This window comes from Myotis daubentonii, chromosome 9, assembly GCF_963259705.1.
Source record: "Myotis daubentonii chromosome 9, mMyoDau2.1, whole genome shotgun sequence".
Classification (NCBI taxonomy): Eukaryota; Metazoa; Chordata; class Mammalia; order Chiroptera; family Vespertilionidae; genus Myotis; species Myotis daubentonii.
In genome coordinates, this window is record NC_081848.1 from 43,219,184 (window position 1) to 43,239,125 (window position 19,942).

At 45.2% G+C, this 19,942-nt stretch overlaps 2 protein-coding genes and 1 pseudogene across 2 annotated transcripts in view; 1 reads left to right on the forward strand and 2 right to left on the reverse strand.

The window, feature by feature from the left end:
• ANAPC15 (anaphase promoting complex subunit 15) overlaps positions 1-19,942 on the forward strand; it is an 87,401-nt gene that overhangs the window by 56,462 nt on the left and 10,997 nt on the right. The window lies entirely within an intron of this gene.
• LOC132240862 (folate receptor alpha-like) lies at positions 5,989-11,048 on the reverse strand. Its single transcript, XM_059708640.1, is given in 5 exon segments — positions 5,989-6,369; positions 6,506-6,641; positions 6,771-6,959; positions 9,846-10,019; positions 10,849-11,048. Coding segments are annotated over 4 exon segments (726 nt in total). The 5' UTR covers positions 10,014-10,019; positions 10,849-11,048; the 3' UTR covers positions 5,989-6,136.
• On the reverse strand, positions 13,929-15,169 carry LOC132240843 (glyceraldehyde-3-phosphate dehydrogenase-like; annotated as a pseudogene).

Genomic DNA, 19,942 nt, shown 5'->3' on the forward strand with positions numbered 1-19,942 from the left:
GATCAAGGTGGGAACAACTGATATCATACAATATTTAACTTTCTTATTCACGAGCTTAAAATATCTCTCCACTTATTTAGTTTTTTGGTAGGGACACTAAATGCTTTATTTACAATGAAATTAAATTAATAATTGCAAATGCTATAATTGGTAAAAATCTAAAAGCAAAATATTTCTTTTTAGCCGTAAAGTACTTTAAAGAGCATTGGAGCACTATTAAGAATTACTCTTTTCATGTATTTAGTTTTTCATGTATTTAGTTTTTCTTGAATTTTGTTCATCAGAATTTTGTAGTTTTCCTCATATTGATCTTTACAGGTTTTGTTAGATTTACACTTGAGTGTTTCATTTTTCTGGAGGCTAATGTAAATAATATTGTTTTGTTTTTAAGTTGAAATTCCACTTGTTTGTTGCTAGCATGTGGAAAGGCAAAATTGCTTTTTATATTAACCTTGTATTTTACAACCTAATATAATCACTTATTAGTACTAAAAGTTTTTTCCTTGCTTTTTTGGATAAAAAAGAAATACGTATTACCTATAAACAAAGATGCGTGTATTTCTTCTTCCCAGTCTGTTTGTAGAATTTTTCCTTTCATTGTCTTATTGCATTAGCTGGACCTTCCAGTACAAAGTTAAAGGGGAGTAGTGAGAGGAGACATTCTTGCCTTGTATATAATCTTTTTCTCCCAATATGTTTTTATTGATTTCAGAGAAAAAGGGAGAAAGAGAAAGATAAAAACATCATGATGAGCCCTCGCCAGTTTGGCTCAGTGGATAGAGCGTCAGCCCACAGACCAAAGGGTCCCAGGTTCATTCCAGTCAAGGGCAGGTACCTTGGTTGCAGGCTCCTCCCCAGCCTGGGCCCTGGTCATGGCTGGTGCAGGAGGCAACAATCAATGTGTTTTTCTCACATTGATGTTTCTCTCTGCCTTTCCTCTCTCTTCCACTCTCTCTAAAAGATCAACGGAAAAATATCCTTGCGTGAGGATTAACAACAACAACAAAAAAAACATCAATGATGAGAGAGAATCATTGATCGGCTACTTCCTGCATGCCCCCCACCGGGGATGGACCCCAAAACCCATGCATGTGCCCTGACCAGGAATTGAACTGTGATCTCATTCATAGGTCATTGCTCAACGACTGAGTCACACTGGCCAGGTGCTTTTTATCTAATCTTAATGGGAAAGCTTAGATTTTCTTACCATTAAGCATGGTCTTAGCTCTGGGATGTTTTATAGATCAACTTCAGGAAGTTTTAGTAAAATTTGAATTTCTGTTCAACTCCAAAATTTCCAGTTGACTTTTTAAACTAATTTCTATTTCTTTATTGATATTCTCTATTTGGTCAGACATCATTTTTATATTTTCCTTGAATCCTTTAGACATAGTTTCATTTCCTTCTTTTTTATAATAGCTGATTTTAAAAACTTTATCCACTAAGTTCAACATCCATGTTTTCTCAGGGACAGTTTCTATTGACTGCTTTACTTTCTTCTGCATATGGTGATACTCTCCTGTTTCTTTGTATGTCTCATTTTGTTGGAGGGAAGTGAAAAATGGCATTTTTTTTTAAAGGTGACAGCTCAGGTTTTAAATGTATTTTTGGTGCCTTAGCCAGTTTGGCTTAGTGGATAGAGCGTCAGCCTGCAGACTGAAGGGTCCTCCCGGGTTTGATTCTGGTCAAGGGCACATGCCTGGGTTTCGGGCTCAATCCCCAGTGGGAGGCGTGCAGGAGGCAGCCAATCAATGACTCTCTCCCATCACTGATGTTTCTATCTCTCCCTCTCCCTTCCTCTCTGAAATAATAAAAAAAAAAAATTTTTTTTAAATATATATTTGGTGGTTTGCAGAAGTGTTTTCTTCTTGTTTTTATTTATTTATTTTATTTTTTTTATTGTTGACACTATTACAGTTGTTCCCCGACCTCCTTTTTAAAAAACAAAAATAACATAATATGGCATCTTTGGAAATTAGACTCTCCCAGGGCTCATTTTTGATGCTTTTTATTAGTTTATTAACGACTTTCAAGATCTAATTCTGTAGCTCCTATTTTCATAAATGTTTGCCCATTTAGCTTAGCAGTCACCTAGTGACTACACTTATTGCCTTGGAGCCATAAGTCTCCTATTCTTTGCCAAGGGACTCTGTGTGCTGGTTCAGGCATGATGTCAGTGCTCTGGCAGTTTACTCTGCCCCATCCCTCACTTCCTGCTTGAGCAGGGCCTCCAAGTAAATAGAATTGAAAGACTGGGGCCTTCTCAGGTATTTCCTGGATTTACATACAGTTCTGCAGAAGTATGTGGATTTCTAGACCCCGGGGTATGTGTAAGAGCCCTCTAGTTTGTCTCAATTGGTTCTACAGCCTCAGGGAGTTGGGATGTCAAACAACTTGCTGCTGATTACAGGGGTGGGGAACCTTTTTTCTGCCAAGGGCCATTTGGGTATTTATAACATCACTTGCGGGCCATACAAACCTATCAACTTAAAAATCAGCCTGCTGTATTTGGTCAAACATTTAATTAACTCACCCCTAATGCCTTGGCAGGGTGAGACCAAATGATATCTCGGGCCTCATATGGCCCACTGGCTAGCTAGAAGTTCCCCACCCCTGGTTAAGACAAACACCTAGGGATGGGCCTTCTCCCTGTGTGAGCTCTGAGTCAGGTCAGATAAGACTAACTTTGTGAATGGGGTTCTTACCAGCGGCTGCCAGACAAATCAGTGACATTTCTTGAGGGGTAGGGCATTTTGGGGAATTCCACACCCACTCTGCCCCCTCTAGTGGCTACTAAGCTGCTGTTTTTCACAGCTACTGCAGTTGTGAGACAGCTGGTTTTAAAGGCTACCATCGCATTTGGGAGAGGAGGATGGGAAAAAAGTCAGGCCCTAGCTGGTTTGGCTCAGTGGATAGAGCGTTGGCCTGCTGACTGAAGGGTCCAGGTTCAATTCTGGCCAAGGGCACAGCTTTGGGCTGGATCCCCAGTAGGGGCTGTGCAGGAGGCAGCCAATCAATGATTCTCTCTCATCATTGATGTTTCTCTCTCTCTCTCCCTCTCACTTCCTCTCTGAAATCACGGTTTCATCTTTGCTTCTTCACAAGCTTCCCTGTAATTGCATAGTTGTTCAATTGCATTGAATTTCTTTTAGCGACAATGAAAAACACATTTTAATGTAGTCTTTAAGTTTCAGGCTATACATTAAAACATGGAGGGAAAAATCTCCTTCTGAGGAACACTTTTTAAAAACCATTACAGTATAATGGGAATATTCATACCTACACATCATATATTTCCCCCCTAAATGTTGTATAAAGAAGTGACAGTTGAGCTGAGCATATGTTAATAAAAGGTCTGCATTAAAAATAAAAAATCAATTTTTTAAAAAAATATATTTTATTAATTTTTTACAGAGAAGAAGGGAGAGGGATAGAGAGTTAGAAACATTGATGAGCGAGATCGATCAACTGCCTCCTGTACGCCCCCCAGTAGGGATGTGCCCACAACCAAGGTACATGCCCTTGACCGGAATCGAACCTGGGACCCTTCAGTCCGCAGGCTGACGCTCTATCCACTGAGCCAAACCGGTTCAGCAAAGAAATCAAATTTTTTTTTTTAACGTTTCAAGCAAATTTAAATTTTATTTTATTTTATTTATTCTTTTTTAAAATATTTTATTGATTTTTCACAGAGAGGAAGGGAGAGAGATAGAGAGCTAGAAACATCAATTAGAGAGAAACATCCATCAGCTGCCTCCCGTCACACCCCCTACGGGGGATGTGCCCGCAACCCAGGTACATGCCCTTGACCGGAATCGAACCTGGGACCCTTCAGTCCGCAGGCCAACGCTCTATCCACTGAGCCAAACCGGTTTTGGCAGAAATCAATTTTTTTAAAAAGTGCAAGTCAAAATGCCAAGAGTTTGCTGTTTCCTACCAAGATTCAACCATTTTTCTTAAATAAATGCTCCTTCGATTTTTGAAAGTTTGAGTTAATTTCCAGACTTCTGGGAAAGTTGAGTTTGATGTCTTGCCAGTGTTCTTGCTTTCATGGAGGAGTGGATTTTCAGATGCCATCCTCTGCCATTTCAGGAGTGCATCTTCAGGTTACTTTTACTTTAAGAGGCATAAAGCTTTTAGAAATGTTGGCCATTCTTACGAAGAAGTGGTCTCTGAGTATATATTCTGCAGTTAACATGAAGAAATAAGTTATTTTTTGTTTCCTGTGTTTTCACTTACAGCAGTGTTAAGGTCCTTACCCAGCCGGACTGTGAACGTTTACTTTGCAGGAAACACATTAATTTTTATTTTATTTTGTGCTGGCTCACTCATGTCGTGCTCTTAGGTCATGATACAAGACAGTATGTTTCCTCACTTCTAGAGAAGTTAAAATTCTTAATGACAATGTTATAAGATAGAGTTCTCTTATTAGTGAGACAGCCAAGACTCAGGCTTTTTCCTGCCAACACTTTCTTTAGGTTCTCTTCTCTAAATCAGGCCCTACCTTCAGGACAATAAAACTATCAAGGTATATTTTACACTGAAATCACCCTGGCATTTCCCAGACAGCTGCTAGAATACACCAAAAATGTGCTCTCTAATAAAGAAGTATTCAAGAAGGAATGCTAAAAATAATCAAATATAATTGGTATGCTCCACGTTTGTAAAATTAGCTTCTCGGTGTTATAAGAGCTGCCCTGTTCATAGTGTCCACAATGTGGAGGAAGATGACAGCAAAGGGAGGAGCTCATTTCTTTGAGATGAGTTTTATACAAGGCAAAGGGTTCTGACCGAATGGTCAGTTATTGTGGACCTATTATTTTATTTTATTTTATTTTATTTTATTTTATTTTATTTTATTTTATTTTTAAAATCCTCACCCGAGGATATTTTTCCATTGATTTTTTTAGAGAGAAAGGGAAAGACAGCAAAATACTGATTGGTTGCCCCCTGCACCAGAGGGGGGGGGTGTGGGGGTGGGGGAGGGGGGTACATGCCCTTAACCAGAATTGAACCTGGGATCCTTCAGTCTGCAGGCTGATGTTCTATCCACTGATCCAAACCAGCTAGGCAGCCGTGGGCAAACTACGGCCCGCGGGCCGGATCCGGCCCTTTTGAAATGAATAAAACTATTGAAATAAAGACCATACCCTTTTATGTAATGATGTTTACTTTGAATTTATATTAGTTCACACAAACACTCCACCCACGCTTTTGTTCCGGCCCTCCGGTCCAGTTTAAGAACCCATTGTGGCCCTCCAGTCAGGAAGGGAGAGAGAGAGAGAGAGAAACATCAATGATGAGAGAGAATCATTAATCAGCTGCCTCCTGCACACCCCACACTGGGGATCAAGCCCGCAACTCGGGTATGTGCCCTCATCGGAATTAAACCCTGACCACCTGGTTCATAGGTCGACTCTCAACCACTGAGCCATGGCGGCTGGGCGTGGACCTTTTCAAATGGGTAAAATCATACTCATGTTCATAGGCAAGGGGATGGCTTTGACCATGTCCCTTAATTTACGGGCCTGTTTTCACATATGTAATATACAAACCATAGTATCTACACCCTATGGGAATAAATATAAAGCATTTAGGACAATGCCTGGCAGGTAGTGTTTTGAGGGTATTAGCTGTAGAGAGATATGGCTCTTGCTGGCCCCCTTCACCTCTTCCCAGCCAGCATCCAGAACATGCTGGTCACTCCCATTCCCTCTTTTCTACTGAAGAGCTGAGCTCAGGACAGAATAGTCAACCCTGGAAGGCTTTGGTCCAACTCAAATGACAAAGTCCTGGGCCTGACTCTACAGTGAAAAATGAAATTGAAACCTGTGAATATGTCCTTGATTAGAAGAATAGTTAAGTGTCTGGCAAATTCCTAGCAAGTGTCAGAGCTGGGAACTGACCAAGTCTCAGTCAATGGAAACAGGGAAGCAGAAGTCACACTCCCATTCACACCCAAATAATTTGCAAGACACCTGCGGGGTAACTAGTTTATTCAAACTGTTGGACAGAGCTCCAGCCATGGGAGCTGAGCCGTGGGGCTGAACTGCGGGGACATGACCAGGTATCAGAAGGTAAAAGGAGCTCAGCTGAGCAGCAGGAGCAGCATTAGGGCCAGGCCAAGCAGGAGAGGTTAGGACTCATGGAGCCCAGCTCTATTCATGGCCTCAGCATAGAACCTGGCCACCTCCTCGTTGGGGTTGCCCTGTGCTGGGTCAAACCACATCTGGATGCAGCGGCCACTGCCTCGGCTGTAGTTGCTGACTTTGTAGGAGTGACTCCAGATTTCATTGCACAGAGCAGCAGGCGTGGGGAAGTAGAAATCAAAGCGGTGGCAGGCAGCCTTCACTGGGCACTCATTAGACCCTGTGGGAGGATGGAAGGCCTTTAGCCATCGGGCCCAGAACTCTCTCTGGTTCCGCCAACTTCACAACTCTATCCCTTCATATACCCATCTCACACCCGCACTTTCCCCCTCTCGCCCCACCCACCAGGCTCTCACCTGAGGTTCAGTTCCAGCCCTTGTGCCAGTTACTCTTGCAGGTGTAGGAGGTGCGGCAGTCTTCCCACCAGCTCTCACAGTCCTCTTTGCACAGGGGCACGTCCAGGATCCGCTCTCTGCGCCAGCTCTGGTCCACCTGGGAGATGTCAGTAGGGGAAAAGGACTCAGGCTCAGGATTCTCAGTAGCTCAGCCCTAAAGAGCCCCTGAGCTGCAGAGGCAGGACTAAGAGATGTCTGGGAAGCAGGCATGGGGAGGAACTCATACCTCCTGGATCCAGGGCCCCAGGTTGGGGGAGCACTCATACAGGCAGGTGTCCTGGATGAAGTGGCGCTTGCAGGCGGGTTGCATCGGGCCGCAGTGGTCCCAGTTGAATCTGTACAGGGAGGAGACTTCCTGATGGGCTTCCTGGCTGGTGTTGACAGAGCAGCAGGCATTCTTCTTCCAGGGACTGCACTGGGTGGGGAAGACACAGGACTAAGTTCTTCCCCCAGAACTGCCATCTTCTCCATTTTCTGGCCCCAGTAGTTCATCCAGAGGAAGACTCGGTGGGGAGGGTGCCTTTATGCCTGGCACTTGAGGAGCCCCCATTTGTGTGATATTGGATTTTAACTGACTAACAGGGGATGTGGGCAACCTGGAGAACCTCTGTCCGGAGAAGCAACTATTATTTGTATAGCTCTAAACAGTTTATAAACGTTTTTCACATTATTTAAGTTATTTATATTACTCATGTTGCATCCAACCAATATTAATTGAGTGCTTATTATATATCAGGCACTGGGCTAGATACTAAGAATACTACAGTGAACAAAACAGATCAAACCTCTTCTCTCATGTTGTGTATGATTTTCCTTCGGAGTTGGGGGAAGCCAAAGAACATTGTAGGCCTAGAAAAGAGCAGGTGCAAAGTCCCTGAGGCTTTTGTGCTTTATTCTCTCAACAATCCAGTGAAAACATCATTACTCCAAATTTTATGGAGTGTAAGTAAGCTGAACCCCTGGTAAATGGTGGGGTTAAGATTCAGGACAGGAGCCTGGTCCAGGTTGTGGTGGGGGGTGGCTGTGAAGGGGGCTGGTTTGGCTGTCCTGGGGTCTGGAACCTCGGGCTCGGGGCTTCCAGGTAGTTTCGGAAAGCAGTGGGGAGCAGAGGGAATATGGTCGGCACATGGGCCTGAATATTGGCCTGACTAAATGTGGGAGGCTATCCTAGAGAGGGAATTCATGGCACATAAAATGGTACAAGTGGCCGAAACCGGTTTGGCTCAGTGGATAGAGCGTCGGCTTGCGGACTGAGAGGTCCCGGGTTCGATTCCGGTCAAGGGCATGTACCTGGGTTGCGGGCACTTCTCCAGTGGGAGATGTGCGGGAGGCAGCTGATCGATGTTTCTCTCTCATCGATGTTTCTGACTCTCTGTCTCTCTCCCTTCCTCTCTGTAAAAAAATCAATAAAATATATATTTTTTTAAAAATGATAGAAGTGGTGGAAGTGTCTCTTTAGAAATCTCTCTAGCCCAGCCAGTGTGGAGTGGTTGAATGTTGACCCATGAACCAAGAGGTCACCAGTTCGATTCCTGGTCAGGGCACATACCCGGGTTGTGGGCTTGATCCCCAGTGGGGTCATGAGGAGGCAGCCAATCAATGATGTTTCTCTCTCATTGATGTTTCTATCTCTCTCTATCCTTCTCCCTTCCTCTCTGTCTAAAAGTCAATAGAGAAGTATATATATATATATATATATATATATATATATATATATATATATATGTTTTTATGTTTTTTTTTAAATCACTCTAGATTGGGATTCAAGAGCTGTATGATCATGGACCAATTGCTTCAACTCTCTGAGATGGACTCTAGTACCCACAGTCAAGCAAGAGGGGAGATTTGTTTTTTAATTGGTTTCAGAGAAGAAGGGAGAGGGAGAGAGAAATTGAAACATCAATGATGAGAGAGAATCATTGATCGGTTGCCTCTTGCATGTCCCCTACTGGGGATCGAGCCTACAACCCGGGCATGTGCCCCTGACTGGAATCGAACCTGAGACCCTTCAGTCCGCAGGCCGACGTTCTATCCACTGAGCCAAACTGGCTTGGGCTTCAGAGAATTCTTAAAAAGAACTTAAAAAGTTCTAAAAATGACAAGGTAGGTACCGACTTCGGGTGGGGAAAATGAAGTCGTTCTGGAGATGGGTGGTGGCGATGGTTGCACAACAATGTGAATGCACTTAATGCCACTAAACCATACACTTTGAAATGCTTAAATGGCAAATTTTATGTTATGCATATACAGTGTCCCCCCAAAAATGTGTGTACACACTTTGAATAGTTATAAAGGCTGTGTTTGTTAAAATACATTTCATTTTCAAAATTGAGCTGTCAGCTGTTAAAGTGTGTATACATTTTTTGAGGATTCCCTGTATTTCACCACATACGCACACAAAGCAATGAAATGTTGGAAACGACTCAGGAGTCATGGGGCTGCTGGGCTTCACCTCAAGTTCCTGGAGTGAGTCCATGCCACAGTCTTTCCCGGAGAACATCCCCAGCCCTCTAGCAACGTGAAACCTTATGGGGAGCAGAGTTGGAGACCAGAAGGAACGAAATACTGGCATCTCTCATGAGCCTGGAGTTCACCTTCAAGCTCAGATCCCCTGAACTGCTTCCAGGGGCCTTATCTATGAAATGGGGACCCTGGTCTCACCTCTCCTTTCCTGCGGTCTCTGGCCCACAAGACTTGCCACTGTTTGTGCTGTCACCCTGCGACCCGTGTACATGCTGCCCTCTTCTAGGTGGCCCCTTCCTGCTTTGTCTTCCTGGAAAAAGCTTACTTATCCTTCAAGGCCAAGTACATCTGATTTGTCACTGTCTCTTCAGAACCTCATGGGGGTGGGGGACCTGGCCTGTTTGTATATGTGAGCTTCCTGGTGACTGCGAGAGACCGGTCTCCCCTTCTACCTTACCGCTGAGCTCTGTGCGCTGGCCCAGAAGGAAGGCTGGGAAACTTCCTGCTTGTCTCTCTCCTAGCCCCTGCTCATGATTAGCCTCTCAATCTCCACGTGTATCTGTGCTCTCTCTGGGCCTATTTCTTCACTTGTTTAAGTGAAGACCACCACCCACCAACCAAGTAGGACATTTGGGCTTATTCACTGATAAGATGTGAGGAAAGCTCTCGGCCCCTAGTAGGTTCCCCCCGCCCCTGTTGTAGATTTGGTGGCCCCTGGAGAGACCCTCAGTATCACCTGAGTCACACTCCTGCCTCTGTCACCCCCCTTAAAGTTGATCTTCCTATCACCCTGCTTCTTCCCTTTCTGGGGTCAGTCCTTTCCCCACCCCACCCTCACCTGGCCATGAAGCTTGTCCTCAGGGCTTGGCTTTGTCTTGTGGTACTTGGCGTCCATGCAGACACTGAGCAGATCCGTCCTGCCCTGTCGAGTCCTGGGCGGAGCACCCCACACAGCAGTCACTGAAGCCAGAAGCAGCAGCTGTGTGATCTTCCAGGCCATGTCCATCTGTTCCTGCCAGAAAGCCACGGTCAGAGAGTCACAAGGCCTGAGAGGCAGCAACCATAAGACTCTTGGTCATATTTCTTGTCCCCCTCCCAAGCCCAGTTCTTCTCCCCACCCAGTTTACCCCACAGAGCAGCTGAGCCAAGCAATGAGGGGCATGTAGAGGCCTGGGCCAGAGGCAAGAATTCCTCTCCCCACCCCCAACCCTCAATTGAGGACACTTCAACACTAGCTTGCTCTGTGATCTCTTCTGGATTTCACCAGCCAGTATTCCATCCACAATGGGAAATCTCTGCCAGCTTGGCACATCCTCTCAAACCTGTTCAAGAGAAACCATAGAGCATGGCCTGCCGATGGGGTGGGGGAGTGAGAGGAAGGGGCACCTGCCAGCCTTGGCAGCCAGAGGCTTTTAGGTGCCCAGAGACTGCCAGTGGGGCAGACAGGGAAACTGTCCTGGGCCAGATGAAGGCCACTGAGTTGTTCAGTTATGGCTCATGGTCCTGGACCAGGCGACATGGGAGTTGGAAGTAGGGTTGGGGGGCAATGTGGCAAGCCAGTGAGAGTGCAGACCCAGTCAGCCAGACTCCAGATCCTCAAGTATCAACAAGCCCTCCTGCCACACAGAGGGGTCTTGGGAAGTTCCCCCAGCAGAGTCAGGCCTAGAGCTAGAAGGCCAACAGATAAGGGGCCTGTGGAGGAGAGGGCTGAGCCAGGGCAGTGGGCCATGGGGACACCAGAGGAAAGTCAGCAGAGAAACCAGCCTCCTGGGAGTCCTGTGGGAAACCCATCCTTGACTCCTACCTCCCATTCCCACTTACCCCCTCTCATCTGCCCTTACCTCTGCCCTCGGTCACCTGGGAACGTAGAGTGGCTCCTCACCTCCCCGTCTCCCTTTATAAGCCCTTTCTGACGGCTTGGTCACCCTCTCAGTCAGGGAAGACTGGCAGGCTTTGTCTAGGAAATGGCTCAACTGTCGCCCTAAGGGAGGGGCCAGTTAAATAAATTATGGTACATCCACCCAATGAGATTTAACTTGGTAAAAATGAATGAGAAAGCTCTTGCTGTATGATGTGGGAAAAATCACCAAGTGTATTGTTAAGTGAAAGAAGAAAGGTGCAGAAGGGTGTCTATAGGATGCAATTTTTGTTTGTAATGAAGGAGGAGGGAGTCATAGGATTCTGTACAATGTAAGTCCAGAATATTACTCTTTTTGTGATATTCCTGGTTCCATATGTAACTATAGATAGTTACTGATGGTATTCTAAAATTAAACTTTTTATATATTGGGGGAAAAAGAAGAGGAAGAACATACGTTTCCTTAAGAAAATTCTGGAATGGTACAACAAATTTTTTTAAGTGGTTGCTTGTGGGGAGGGCACAGGTTTGGGATGAAACTTTCCACTGTGAATCGTTCTATGCTGTGTGTTTGTTTGTTTTCAATTACAGTTGACACTCAATATTATTTTATATTAGTTTCAGGTGTACAGTATAGTGGTTAGACATTTATATAATTAATGAAGTGATCCCTCTGATAAGTCCAGTTCCCACCTGGCCCCATACATAGTTATTATAATACTAGGGGCCCAGTGCACGAAATTCGTGCACTGGGTGTGTGTGGGGGGGGGAGTGTCCCTCAGCCCAGCCTGCCCCCTCTCACATACTGGGAGCCCTCAGGCGTTGACCCCCATCACCCTCCAATCGCAGGATCGGCCCCTTGCCCAGGCCTGACGCCTCTGACAGAAGTGTCAGGCCTGGGCAGGGGACCCTCATTTCCCCCCATCACTGGTTCTGCCCCCAGCCCAGGCCTGATGCCTCTGGCCCAGGCATCAGGCCTGGGCAGGGGACCCCCAGACCCCTCCGATTGCTGGCTCTGCCCCTTGCCCAGGCCTGATGCCTCCGCCAGAGGCGTAGACCCCCATCACCCTCTGATCACCTGATCGGCCCCTTGCCCAGGCCTGACGCCTCCACCAGAGGTGTCAGGCTTGGACAGGGGACCCCCATCTACCCCCGATCACTGGCTCTGGCCCCCGCCCAGGCCTGAGGCCTCTGGCCCAGGAATCATGCCTGGGCAGGGGACCCCCATCTCCCTCTGATCGCTTGCTCCACCCCCCGCCCAAGCCTGATGCCTCTGACCCAGGCTTCAGGCCTGGGCAAGGGGACCATCATATCCCCCCAATCCCCGGCTCAGCCCCCCGCCCAGGCCTGATGCCTGGGCCAGAGGAGTTGACCCTCATCACCCTCCGATCACCAATCACCGGATCGGTCCCTTGATCAGGCCTGAGGCCTCCGGCAGAGGTGTCAGGCCTGGGCAGGGGACCCCCAGCTCCCCGCGGTTGCAGGCTCCGCCCCTGCCCAGGCCTAACGCCTCTGGCTGAGGCATCCGGCTCGGGCAGCGGGGACCCGCAGCTGCAGCGGCCCCGCGATCGTGGGCTCCGCTTTAGGCCCAGGCAAGGGATCCCTAGCTCCCGGGACTGCCAGCTTCGACCGTGCCCAGCTCCCATTGCTGGCTCCACCCCTACTTCCTGCTATCACTGGCCAGGGCAGAAAAGGTGCCTGATTCTCCGATCATGCTGGGAGGCCATGCCCCCCAGCTCTTAGCCCGCCCCGGGGTTTCTGATCACTGTCAGTGGCAGGGGGCTTCTTCCTGCTTTCCCTTTCACCTCCCTGCATTGTGCCTACATATGCAAATTAGCCGCCATCTTGTTGGCAGTTAACTGCCAATCATAGTTGGCAGTTAATTTGCATATAGCCCTGATTAGCCAATGAAAAGGGTATCGTCGTACGCCAATTACCATTTTTCTCTTTTATTAGTGTTGATTATTGAATATATTCCTTATACTTTACATCTCCATGACTATTTTGTAACTACCTATTTGTATATCTTAATCCTTTACCTTTATCACACAGTCCCCAAACCCAACCCCCCCCCCCCCCCCCGGCAACCATCAACTTGTTGTCTGTATCTATGAGTCTGTTTCTGTTTTTTGTTTGTTTTTTATTTTGTTCTTTAGATTCCACATATAAGTGAAATCATATGGTATTTGTCTTTCTGTGTCTGACTTACTTTACTTAGCATAAGACCCTCTAGGTCCATCCATGTTGTCACAAATGGTAAGATTTTATTCTTTTTATGGCTGAGTAAAATTCCATAGTATATAAGTACCACCACATTTTTATCCACTTGTGTATTGATGGGCACTTGGGTTGCACCCATATCTTGGCTATTGTAAATAATGCTGCAATGAACATAGGGGTACATATATTCTTTCAGTTTTGTGTTTTGGTTTTGTTTAGATTCCAGTAGTGGAATAGCTTGGTTATAAGGCAGTTCCATTTTGTAGGGAAGCAAGTCTGTGCCCGTGCGAACACCCAGGTGTTTGTTGGAATCTTTATGCTTAAAGGACTCGGCAGACGCCTGTGTCTTCTCAAGGATGCTTATCCTGCTGATAGTCTCTAATAGTTAACCAGTTAACTGTCATGCGTCCAAAACAGAAACCATCCCCACATGCCATGATATTTTGAATTTAATTTAAAAAATCAATTTGCAATGAATATTATAAAAATATATTACTCACAATTTGGGTGTTCTTGAATATTTTTAGTTGAAAATTCACCCGAAAAATGATTTAAAAGTTAGTCAGGGCTGCCACTTAGGGAAAATATTTTATTTTTTAATTATTCCAAAGAACATTTTATATTATTTTTACTAAGCATATACACAGTTGAAAAAAAGTATTATTTACACTTATTATTATTTATGTTTACAAAAGTATTTGGTTTCTTTTTGCTGTTTTGTACCAATACTAGTAGAAGAGCATACCAAACACATTTTCCTTAGATATTTTTTTTCCAATAGGCGGATATTTCCCCAAAAAAAGGTCATTCATATAATCAGGATGGCAAGCTGGTGGCATAACATTTTCTTTCTTTTTTTTTTCCGGCTGGGTACAGTGTACTTTATTGATGGTGCATGACAAAGCAGGGCTCCCTAGGCCCCTCCCCTTCTCCAGGGCATCTGGGATAGAAACGGTGGTCAGGAGATTCTCAGTGTGTCAGGGGTTCGATCTGGGGCAGGGACTCCCCAGCAGCAGAGGGCCTCTCTTCCTCTCGCTGGGGCTGGTGGTCCAGGGGACTCTTACTCCTTGGAGGCCATGTGGACCATAAAGTCCACCACCCTGTTGCTGTAGCTGAATTCATTGTCATACCAGGAAACAAGCTTGACAAAGTGGTCATTGAGGGCAATGCCAGCCCCAGCATCAAAGGTGGAGGAGTGGGTGTCACTGTTAAAGTCGCAGGAGACCACCTGGTCCTCAGTATAGCCCAGGATGCCCTTGAGGGGGCCCTCTGATGCCTGCTTCACTACCTTCTTGATATCATCATATTTGGCAGCTTTCTCCAGGCGACAGGTCAGATCCACCACCGACACATTGGGGGTGGGGACACGGAAGGCCATGCCAGTGAGCTTTCCACCTTGCCCACAGCCTTGGCAGTGCCAGTAGAAGCAGGGATGATGTTCTGGGCAGCCCCTCGGCCATCATGCCACAGCTTCCCAGAGGGGCCATCCACGGTCTTCTGGGTGGCAGTGATGGCGTGGACTGTGGTCATGAGTCCCTCCACGATTCCAAAGTTGTCATGGATGACCTTGGCCAGGAGGGGCCAAGCAGTTGGTGGTGCAGGAGGCATTGCTGACAATCTTGAGGGAGTTGTCATACTTGTCATGGTTCACACCCATCACAAACATGGGGGCATCCGCAGAAGGGGCAGAGATGATGACCCTCTTGGCTCCGCCCTTCAAGTGAGCCCCAGCCTTCTCCATGGTAGTGAAGACACCGGTGGACTCCACAACATACTCGGCACCAGCATCACCCCATTTGATGTTGGCGGGATCTCGCTCCTGGAAGATGGAGATGGACTTCCCGTTGATGACAAGCTTCCCGTTCTCAGCCTTGACTGTGCCTTTGAACTTGAGGTGAGTAGAGTCATACTGGAACATGTAGACCATGTAGTTGAGGTCAGTGAAGGGGTCATTGATGGCGACAATATCCAGTTTGCCAGAGTTAAAAGCAGCCCTGGTGACCAGGCGCCCAATGAGGCCAAATCCGTTCACTCCGACCTTCACCATCGTGTCTCAGGGTTGTGGCTGTTGGTGCAGGAGGAGAGGCTGTCTGACACACAGGAGGAGCAGAGAGCCCATAACATTTTCTTTACTCAGGTCACGCTAATTTATGTTTTTTAATTAATTGCCTGATTACCTGTAACTGGAAATCACCAAATGTAATGCTATTTTTTGCAGTTATAGACGTGTGTGATAGACGTGTAGCTATAGATGAGCATGTGGGGAAGGTCTGCCACTTGCATCTATAGACACTTATGGCGAACAAAGAATTAATTTTAGTTCAAGCTGTTGTTACAATAAAAGCCTAAGGAGACAGGTAAACGGGGCTATTAGGTTTCTCCAGCCAGGCAGTCCCTTAGCCCTCTCTTTCACAGAAACGTGTGTCAGAGTAATCATTCATCCATCGCTCAGGGTCTGCTGGTCAACCCCGACACTATTTTTAATTTTTTGAGGACCCTCCATACCATTTTTTCTTTTTTTTTATTAAATATATTTCTTTATTGATTTCAGAGAGGAAGGGAGGAGAGAGAGAAAGAAACATCAATGATGAGAGAGAATCACTGATTGGCTGCCTCCTGCACGCCCCCCACTGGGGATCAAGCCTGCAACCCAGGCATGTGCCCTTGGCCAGAATCGAACCTGGGACCCTTCAATCCGCAGGCTGACGCTCTATCCACTGAGACAAGCCGGGCAGGGCCATACCATTTTTTCATAGTGGCTAGACCAATCTGCATTCCTACCAACAGTGCATAAGGGTTCGCTTTTCTCCACATCCTTGCCATCACTTGTTGTTTGATGATAGCCATTCTGACAGGTATGAGGTGGTGCTTCATTGTGGTTTTAATTTGCACTGTTCTGATGATTAGTGACGTTGAGCATCTTTTTGTATGTCTATTGGCCATCAATACGCCCTCTTTGGAAAAATGTCTAATCAGGTCTTCTACCCGTTTTTAAATTGGATTGTTTCTTTTACTTTCTTTTTTTTCTTTTCTTCTTCTCTTTTTTTTTTTTTTTTTTTTTTGGTGTTAAGTTCTTTATAAATTTTGGGTATTAATCCCTTATCAGATGGATCATTGGAGGATATCTTCTTCCATTTTGTAGGTTGTCTTTTCGTTTTGTTGATGGTTTCCTTTGCTATGCAAAAACTTTTTAGTTTAATGTAGTCCTATTTGTTTATTTTTTCTTTTGTTTCCCTTACTAAGAGCAATGTCAGAGATTTCACTCCCTATGTTTTCTCCTAGGAGATTTACGATTTCAAGTCTTAAATTTAAGTCTTTAATCCATTTTGAGTTTATTCTTGTATATGGTATGAAAATGTGATCTAGTTTTATATTTTTTGCATGTCCAATTTTCCCAATACCATTTATTGAATAGACTGTCTTTATGCCATTGTATAGTCTTGCCTCCTAGATACATTGATCTATGTATCTATTTTTATGCCAGTACCATGCTTTTTTAAAAAATTACTACAGCCTTGTAGTATAGTTTGATATCAGATTGCATGATACTTCAAGCTTTTATTCTTATTTTCTCAAAATTGCCATGGCTATTTGGGGTCTTTTGTGGGTTCATCTAAATTTTAGAATTGTTCTAGTTCTATGAAAAATATCATTGGTATTTTGATAGGAATTGCATTGAATCTATAGATTGCTTTGGGTAGTGTGGACATTTTAACAATGTTAATTCTTTTGATTCATGAGATTCATGAGCATGGTATATGCTTCCATTTATTTGTATCTCCTTCAGTTCCTTTCTTCAATGTCTTATAGTTTTCTGAACAGCTCTTTTATCTCCTTGGTTAACTTTATTCCTTGGTATTTTTTTGTTGCAATTGTAAATGGGATTGTTTTCTTAATTTCTCTTTCTGATATTTTGATAATGGTGTATAAAAGTACAATCAATTTATTTTTTTAAATATATTTTTATTGATTTCAGAGAAGAAAAGAGAGGGAGAGAGAGATAGAAACATCAATGATGAGAGAGAATCATTGATTGGCTGCCTCCTGCATGCCCCACACTGGGGATCGAGCCTGCAACCAAGGCATATGCCCTGACAGGGAATCAAACTGTGATCTCCTGGTTCATAGGTCAATGCTCAACCACTGAGTTATGCCCAACAGCGGGGCTGCAACCAATTTCTTAATATTTATTTTGTACCCTACTACTTTACTGACTTTGTTTATCAGGTCTAATAGTTTTTGGTGGAATCTTTAGAGTTCTCTCTATGTAGTATTATTTATTTTGCAAATAATGACAGTTTTATTTCTTCCTTTCCAATTCAGATATCTTACTTTTTCTTTTTTTCCTTTTTTGATTCTCTCTCATTGTTGATGTTTCTCTCTCTCTCTCTCTCTCTCTCTCTCCCTCTCCTTTTCTCTCTAAAATCAATAAAAATATATTGGGGGGGTGGGGGAGACCTGCTGCTACCTGCCAGCCACTGAAAAAGCCTCAGGCACTATGCAAGTTGTGTACAGCAAGCATGTCAAACTCAAAGGCTAACACGGGCCAAATAAACAAGGTTTAAGTTTATGTGGGCTGCAAAAAAACAAAAGCTTCAATTTTCATAGAAACATAGGTTTATTTTAATAGACATGCTGAATACAAAGAGCTGAAATAAATGAGTCATTGTTCACAAAAAATAATAGAACATTTTTTAAAAATGTATTTTATTGATTTTTTACAGAGAGGAAGGGAGAGGGATAGTTAGAAACATCGATGAGAGAGAAGCATCAATTCATCTGCCTCCTGCAGAATCCCTACGGGGGATGTGTCTGCAACCAAGGTACATGCCCTTGACCAGAATCAAACCTGGGACCCTGCAGTCTTCAGGCCAACGCTCTATCCACTGAGCCAAACCAGTTAGGCAATAATAGAACTTTTTAATACAAATTAATTTTTTTCTTGAACATTAACTTACCAGACACTGAATAACTGCACAAATTAATAAGCCTAATGCAAATAAACCTATTTTTCTTGTTCTCTGAAAGCAAAATATTTCCTGTTGCGCACACCAAACAAGTAGTCCAAGACTAATGACATGGCAGTTGGGTGCTAAAATACTCACTGCTAGTATTAGTGGAAAGAAATGGTGCACCTGTGTGTAAGGCGGATAAGGGAAATGAATGCAACATGATTATAGTAATCAGTCATTAGAGAATGTTGTAGTTCGCTATTAATAACTAGAGGCGTGGTGCACAACATTTGTGCACTCGGTGAGGGGGTTCCTCAGCCCGGCCTGCACCCTCTCCCAGTCCAGGAGCCCTCAGGGGATGTCCAACTGGCAGCTTAGGCCTGCTCCCTGAGGAGCAGGCAATCAGACATCCTTAGCACTGCCTTGGAGGCAGGAGAGGCTCCCACCACCACCACTGTGCTTGCCAGCAGTGAGCCCAGCTTGTGGCTGAGCAGTGCTCGCCCTGTGGGAGCGCACTGACCACCAGAGGGCAGCTCCTGCATTGAGCATTTGCCCCCTGGTGGTCAGTGTGCATCATAGCAACCTGTCATTCCACCTTTTGGTAGATTTGCATATTAGCCTTTTATTATATAGGATCATATAACAGGATATTGTAAGAATTAAGTTACAAAATTTTTATTAGAACATTTTTTACATACTGCTCTATTGGCTGGGTTGCAAAAATATTGGTTGTGGCCACGAGTTTGACATGCTCAGTCTACAGGGTAGGGCAAATGGTATTCACCAGCTATTACAGATTCAGATTTGGCACCAATGCTGAGCTTGAGCCACACAGCAAAAGTCACAGTATACACCCAAGCCAGCCCCCACCTGCTTGGGGAGACCTTTGCAGTGGGGTTGGGACTCAGGGAGTCATCAGGGTTGAATGAGCAGAGTCCACCAAGCTACTGTCGATTCAGATTTGGCCAACACAGGAAAGATGGTGCCTGCCCACTGGCCTTGTGGGAGGAGGTCTCCAACAAGGGGACAATGGTAACCATTCCTCCAGCCCTCACCCTGAATCAACACAACTCACTTTCTCCCTGTGTGTCTCTGGCACCCCCTGAGCTTGATCAGAACTTCTTGAGAGTTTTTTAAGAAAGATAGCTGAGCTAGCTTAGGCTGACTGCTTGCTTCCAAAATAGTCTCTGGCAGTGAGGGAGTTGGGGCAGGGTCTCAGGGAGTCATTAGGGTGTAATGAGTGGAATTCAGATTCTGATTTGGCCATGTGGGAGGATGGCTAAACACAGGGAGAATGGTGACTGTCCCTTCAGCCCTCACCCTGAAACTGCATAATTCACTTTTTCCCTTTGTGTCATTTGTACCCCTGAGCTTGACCAGAACTCCTTAAGAGTCTTTTTTGTTTTGTTTTGTTTTGTTTTAAATATATTTTTATTGATTTCAGAGAGAAGAAGGGAGGGGGAGAGATAGAAACATAAATGATGAGAGATCATCGTTGATTGGCTGCCTCCTGCACGCCCCTACTGAAGATCGAGCCCACAACCCGGGCATATGCCCTTGGCTGGAATCAAACCTTGGACCCTTCAGTTTGCAGGCCGAAACTCTATCCACTGAGCCAAACCAGCTAGGGTTCCTCAAGAGTTGTGTGTCTTTTTAAAATATATTTTCATTGATTTTGGAGAAGGGAGAGGGAGAGAGACAGAAACATCAATGATGAGAGAGAATCATTGATCAGCTGCCTCCTGCATGCCCCCTCACTGGGGATTGAGCCGGCAACCCGGGCAGGTGCCCCTGACCGGAATCAAACCCGGGACCCTTCACTCTGCAGGCTGATGCTCTATCCACTGAGCCAAACCAGCCAGGGCTCAAGAGTTTTTTAAGAAAAACTGTAGCTCAGCACTCTCC